At 46.4% G+C, this 6,276-nt stretch overlaps 1 protein-coding gene across 2 annotated transcripts; it reads right to left on the bottom strand.

The window, feature by feature from the left end:
* Nucleotides 1–2,444: 2,444 nt before the first annotated feature.
* LOC136493222 (nudix hydrolase 13, mitochondrial-like) lies at nt 2,445–5,721 on the bottom strand. 2 transcript variants are annotated; one of them, XM_066489286.1, is made up of 5 exons: nt 5,317–5,721; nt 4,989–5,190; nt 4,791–4,874; nt 3,020–3,175; nt 2,445–2,925 (listed from the first exon to the last, which is right to left on the bottom strand). In XM_066489286.1, the coding sequence occupies exons 2-5, from the start codon at nt 5,178–5,180 to the stop codon at nt 2,743–2,745; spliced, it is 615 nt and encodes a 204-aa protein (XP_066345383.1). In that variant the 5' UTR covers nt 5,181–5,190; nt 5,317–5,721; the 3' UTR covers nt 2,445–2,742. The 2 variants fall into 2 exon arrangements, with proteins under 2 accessions (XP_066345383.1, XP_066345382.1); XM_066489285.1 differs by having other exon boundaries at nt 2,446–2,925; nt 4,989–5,195; nt 5,317–5,719.
* Nucleotides 5,722–6,276: the final 555 nt, after the last annotated feature.

Raw genomic sequence — 6,276 nt, 5'->3', positions numbered from 1 at the left:
CAGGCCTGACAAGGTTTTCAAGGACAAAGATGTGAATTCTATGGCCAAAGCCCTCAAGCTGTTCTGTGGGGAGGTTGTTAGCCCAACTCAAGTGTACAACCACTTGAGGAAGTGCAGACAGAAATGGGCTAGGGTGAGCAAGCTGAAGGACCTTAGTGGTGCTCTTTGGGATGACTAGGCTCATGCTATCATGCTTGAGCAAAAGCACTACCTTAGCCACTTCAAGGTAGCAATTTGATCTCGTCTTTGCCTTGACTACCTACATTTGCCTTTCTTAAACTACATTTGCCCAACCCTGCAGGACCATCCTAAAGATGTAGAGTTTCTTAACTGCCCTATTAGGTTGTACACTGAGATGGAGGCTATCTTTGCTAATGCCATGGCCACAGGCAAGTTTGCACTTGGGTCTAGTGAAGCCTTAGGGCAGAACCAGGCTGACAGTGTTGGTGCCAAGGCTGATGGTCCTCCTTTGACCCACACCACAGTTCCTAGTGAACAGGGAGGGGATAGCAAGGCCACTGAACTGCTTCCTACCTCCTCAGCTGCTGGCCCAAAGAGGAAGAGAGGGAACTTCTCTAAGGAGGAGATGCTCATGTTGACTAACATGTCAGATGCTGTGAATAATGTGGCCAATGCTCTTAGGGAGACTGGACCTGCCCATGTTGATGCCAATCTATACCTTGCTGTGATGGAGATGCCTGGCTTCAGTGAGGAGGCACTTATTGTTGCCTACACCTTCCTCCTAGACAACAAGGCCCAAGGCAGGGGCTTTGTGAACATGAGTGATGCCCACAGGGCCCTTTGGCTTAGGACCTTCCTGGTCAAAAACTACTATGTGTAGTTCCACTACACATGAAGGGCTAGAAGGCCAGGAGGGGGTTGACTGTAGAGATGTATAGTTCCTCCACCCTCCTCACCCACTCTCTCTTCTTTTGACAACAGGAGCTTTTGTGCAGTCTGCTTGTTCTTTTGACACCTGACCTTGATGGTGTAGTTTGCCTAGGAGGGTGGCTAACAATAGGCAAGGATTTGGGAATATTTGAGCCTTGGCTGTTGGGCTGAACTTGGTATTGTAAGAAACTTATTTGTAGCCTCTGTTGACTAGTTTTTATTTGATAACTAGTTGCCTATTTGTGTTGTTTATGCCCTGGTGGTAACTGTAGGATTTAAAGGCCTATGATGCATAAAACAAACATGAGTTGGCTACCTTATTCTTGTTTTGATGGTTTTGTTGTTGTGCTTTGTTCTTTATTTGCATATCCTTCCATTCTACACTTATGCTCAGTTGTACTACATAGCAACAACATCCTCTTGTGATGGCTGATGGCAGTGGGTGCAACTGATCAAAAGGTCTGTATGACAGTGAGTGCAACTATTGTTTATTTGCCTCTTTATTTGGTTCTTACAATTCTTGGTAGCCACCAATGACTAAACAAAGAAAAAACCACCAAACTACTAAGCTGAGGCTAATTTTTTTATCAAGTAGCCGATGATGTTCACCATCATTCAAACTGAATGGTCGACTAAGGCATGTTATTCAGACCACTTACATGTTCTACATTTGGTTGGTTTCAGAGAATGCCTCCTTGCTATGTGGTCCTTGAAGGAAAGAAACCTGTGATTTATTTTACACGGTATGAGTGTGCTAAGCAAGTGCTTAGGGAAGAAGGGGCTATCTATCAGAAGTACAACAACTATGATGATGCTCTTAGAGATTTTAATGCAAGGGTACCTCAAGAACCCTTACTGTTACCAATTGATGCCCATCATGGGGATGCATCAGCATCCCATGAACCGGTGACAGCTTAAGGTTCTGAAATCTATCCTTATTCACCTGGGCTGCAAGGCTGTTGCAAAAATACTGTCATCTTGATCTTGTTTATGGTTGTAGTTAGTTTGTCACTCAAGCTGTTCATGTGCCACAGCTGTTGTTTTAATTAGGCCGATGATGACACAATAGGATGACTACATTAGCTGGCTACATGCCACTTTGATTCATGTACTCTCTTTTCTGTTAACTTGTTGCCCTTCTCGGCTTGCCAAACTACTTAATTCTGCTACTGTTCTTAATTTGCTTATTTGATTATGCAATGTAGCCGGCAATGTATGTGTTGATTAAATGGAATTAGTCTGAGGCCTATGTCTTTTGTATATTTTCATTCAAAGTGTTTGCTTCTCTATTGATCATGATGTTCTTCCTTCTCTTTGGGCCAGGCCGAGCACAGCAGCTGGCAAACACAATCTGTGCTCGGCAGTTGGTGGCGGCTGGCGTTTGAGCCCGACTGAGTATTGGGTCACAAACACTAGCTCATCTGGGCCGGGTTGAATCGGTACAGGTGCGCAAATAAGTTACGTTGCAGCAGTTGAGGCAGGCCTGCCCACGCTTGGTCCGTTTGGACTGGCTAGGCCGTGCTAGTCCAGGTGCGCAAACGCGCCCTTAATGACTTGACAAAGTCAAGGAAACTCTAGCTACGCACTGACAGTTGTATCCATTTAATCCGTGGCCTAACCAAAATCATTTACAGGCCCAGGGTTGACCGGACAAGTTTGCAAACACTGCATTTGTTGAAGCTAGAGCATTTCCTAGGAAACCAACCGACACCAAGTTCATTCGAAGGAACAGCCGTGCCTGAGGTGACCCCCAGATGAGGATTTGCACATGTTGAGAATCAAGTCGGAACAGAGAGCTTCAGATGGTCGATTTTATGACTGCTGCGTGGCATTGACATTGGCATTGGTGAACTACCACAGCGCCACCGCTCGATCCGCGGTGGCTGCGGCCGCCTTGACCATCATGTACACGCCGGCGTGCTCGCCGAGCCCCTCCGCGGCGGGCTTGGGCTCCGCCAGGCGGTCCAGCAGCGCCGACAGCGCCTCGCGCATCCAGTCGTAGCGGCAGAGGCGGTACGCGTCCGCCGAGGAGACCTGCACATACGTTGCCATCGATCCAGCAGCCGTTAATAACTCTGAGCACCAGCGGATTGCCCTTTTTTTTTTGCCAATGGTGTTACGAGCTCACCCACTGCCTGCCGTGGGTGTCCTGCTCGGGCCACTGCTCCAGCTCCTCGGCCACCTCCAGAGCGAAGATGTAGCCCTTGCAGGCGCCCCGGGGGCTGTCGTCGCTGCTCACCGGGCTGCTCTTGCTCCTGAACACCCACATCCCGAGCGCAGTCCGCTGGGAGAAACAAACATAGACAGCAATCAGCATTCATTCATCAGTTAATCAATCCCTTCTTCCTTCCGGTGTTGGTTTCAACAAAACTGATTATTTAGCAGATGTTCGATTTAATTTCTGGGCTCTCTTTGCTAAACAAAAGAAAACAAATTTTACTTGTATTCTATTTATTCTAGACTGGGTGACATGTGTTTGCCAAGCAGGAGACACAGCACATGCATACTGGCCGGCCATGGATACAATGGGGAAAAAAAGGGTGGTGACTGGCTCAGATCTCTGAATAAGTTGGAATTTGGAGCTACTGTAGCATTTTTATTTTTATTTGGTAATTAGTGTTCAATCATGAACTAATTAAGCTCAAAACGTTCGTCTCGTAATTTCCCACCAAACTGTGCAATTAGTTTTTTTTCGTCTACATTTAATGCTCCATGCACGGGCCGCAAACATTCGATGTGATAGATACTGTAGCATTTTTTGAGAATTTAGGGTGGAACTAGACAAGCCGTGAAAAAGAAAAAACGCCTTCTGAGTTCTGAGTTCTGACAAGAAGCCCAGCCAGGGGCGAATAAAGCGAGCAATCATTCACAATCTATCTGGGCTTCCCATCTCGATGACAGGAGCACCATTGTAAAAATAAAATTAAAAACATCGCATTGCGCAATTGCCGTGCTTATCTTGAACTCGTTTATCAGAAAATTTCTTCGTTGAGCAAGTCAACGGCAAAGTCTCCTATACTGTTGGTTTCTGACGATCCGCCGCAGCAATAGCATAACTTTCGTGAGGGAAATTTCCCTGTCACTTTCGCTATCGAGCGAGCATCGTCGCTGTCTAATTCTTCAGCTATTCGGCTTATTCAAGTGTATCCTCAGAAATCTCTAGATGTCAGTGACCTCAATTCAGGGTTCTTTGTTTTTTCGAGCCAGCCAGTAAGAAGCCGGTTCAGCTAAGGCCCTCGGCAGTGCATAGTGCCAAAAGAAGAGAAAAAAATCTGAGCACCGCTTTATACACTGCAGCAGTCGATGTCAGTGTCTGAAATTTCTAAAGCGGATCAAGTAGTTGCTCCGCTGCCGTGAATTAAATAATCAAAGCTGGATGCTTTTGCCTAGTACTCCGTACATCAGATGGATTGATGTAGTATTTTATATGGATGTTTTTTTCGTTTGCGGGACCAAGAGCGATGTTAGCACTCTGTGGCTTGATGATGCCAGTTCTGATGAGCCTACGTGTATTGAAAAAAAATTTCAGGCACTACTAGTACGCTGTGGAGGGCCTAACTAGAGATCATAATCACAAACAAACAAACCTGAGCTTCTCCATTATATTTCCTATAGACAGGCAGGCAGCTTTCATCGATCCATGGATGAAGTGAATTTTTTTAAGCGGATAATCTTGCAACTAGTCAGCAGCTGGTTGCTTGGTTTGCTAGGATCATGTTCGCCCACGTAAACGATAACGACGCGGACAGCAGGCGCCCGTCGCCATCAACTGCGTGCTTTTTTCACTCTGGGAGGATCGAGCTACTAGCAAGATTGCTACGAAGAACGCCGGCGACGGACGACGCTAGCGACGTGGAGGTGAGAGCGAGACTGTGAGAGAGACAGAAGAAAGCAGTTACGTTGATGGCGCCCCTGACGCCGGCCTCCTCCAGCGCCTCGCGGCACGCCGCCTCGTGCACGTCCTCGTCGTCCTCCCACCCGCCCTGCCAAGTGCCGAAAGGAGGAAGGCGATGCGCTAATTAGCTGAGACGTTGATCGATCGCAGGCCCATGCAGTTGTGAGGTGTGTGACTGCTAGTTGGAGTTGGAGTAGGTTACCTTGGGGAAGACGAGGTCGTCCCTGTTGGGCGTGGAGACCATGAGCAGCTCGGGCTGGCCGTCCGCGCCCACACGGTACGGCACGCACCCGGCCACCAGGCGGTACTCGCCGTCGTAGCGCTGCCGCAGCCGGCCCTTCCTCGCCACCAGGATCTTCTTCTTCTCTCCAGCTGACGGCGACGGCGACGCCATTTTCAATCTGCTGCACTGCACCAAGAAACCAAAACTGGACACGGTAAACCAAAACTGGACGCGGTTGGTGACCGACCGATACATACTCAAGCTTTTTTTTTTCTGCAGAGAAACAGAGGATCAAAGCGAGGCAAACCTTGCGAGAGACGACAAGAATAAGCAGAGACCGAGCAGAGGACTGAGATGGAAGAGCAGAGCTCAAGAAAGGATCAGAGATGGCCAGAAAGGGTTTGAAGCTCTCATTCAGTGGTTTGATTTTGATCAGGGAGATGGAGAAGAGGGAGCTGAGGCGACGTAGGAGACGCTTCCCGCCTGATTTAAAGACGCGAGGCTAGGTTGAGAAGGTCAACCGCCATTAACGCACCAGCACCGGCCAACCAGACAGAGCCACTGTTCCTCTGTCCCGAGCAGAGGCAAGAGGACTAAAGAAAAGAATTGCGGCCAGTATACATATACAAATACAATGATTTGGGAGGAGGAAGAACCCAAGAGGAGGAGGAGCACTGGAACAGTGCTACGTACCCCCTAGTAAAGAATGCGAGACCCGTTGAAATGGGCGGCACCTTCATTAGGCCATATCTTCTCCGTTTTAACTTCTATTTGACTCGTTCAAGTTGCATTAAGTTCGTAATGATGTAATCTACGTGTTAGTAACATTGTTTAGCATGTTTAGGGCTTTTGAATAAAATAGTAATTTGATTAATCTATATGAAGCTACTTTTTTAATTAAAAGCAACTTAGGCTTTTTACCTCTGTCTTTTGTAAACAAAATAAGATTAAATCTTATATTGGTTTTCTAATACAAATATAATTTGGCTTAAAACAATTTAGATATTTCTCCAAAGTATCTTTTATATGTTTTATAATTAAAATAAATAAAGCTTATAGTTTTTTTCGAAGCAAATCTATCAGTAGTTGTATCTTTTTCACTGTAGCTCCGATTAGAATGCTTTTCGCGTCTGTGTATTCGTAGTAACATGTAGAACATCTTAAAAACCTTTATACTTACTGTTTTATATGTTTGGTGTACTGTTCTAAAATAGATGTAATTTTATGCTATGTATGTATGTGTATGGATGTTTGTATGGTGTTCTAT

Source organism: Miscanthus floridulus, chromosome 11 (genome assembly GCF_019320115.1).
Source record: "Miscanthus floridulus cultivar M001 chromosome 11, ASM1932011v1, whole genome shotgun sequence".
Lineage (NCBI taxonomy): Eukaryota > Viridiplantae > Streptophyta > Magnoliopsida > Poales > Poaceae > Miscanthus > Miscanthus floridulus.
Note: the sequence above shows the minus strand (reverse complement) of the source record. Positions and strands in the feature narration are given on the sequence as shown.

Coding starts and splice junctions, on each gene's coding strand:
- LOC136493222 (XM_066489286.1), bottom strand. CDS start 5,180: ATGGCGTCGCCGTCGCCGTCAGCTGGAGAGAAGAAGAAGATCCTGGTG. Junction 4,875..4,988: donor ACGACCTCGTCTTCCCCAAG/GTAACCTACTCC, acceptor GGCACTTGGCAG/GGCGGGTGGGAGGACGACGA. Junction 3,176..4,790: donor GCGTCAGGGGCGCCATCAAC/GTAACTGCTTTC, acceptor TGTTTCTCCCAG/CGGACTGCGCTCGGGATGTG.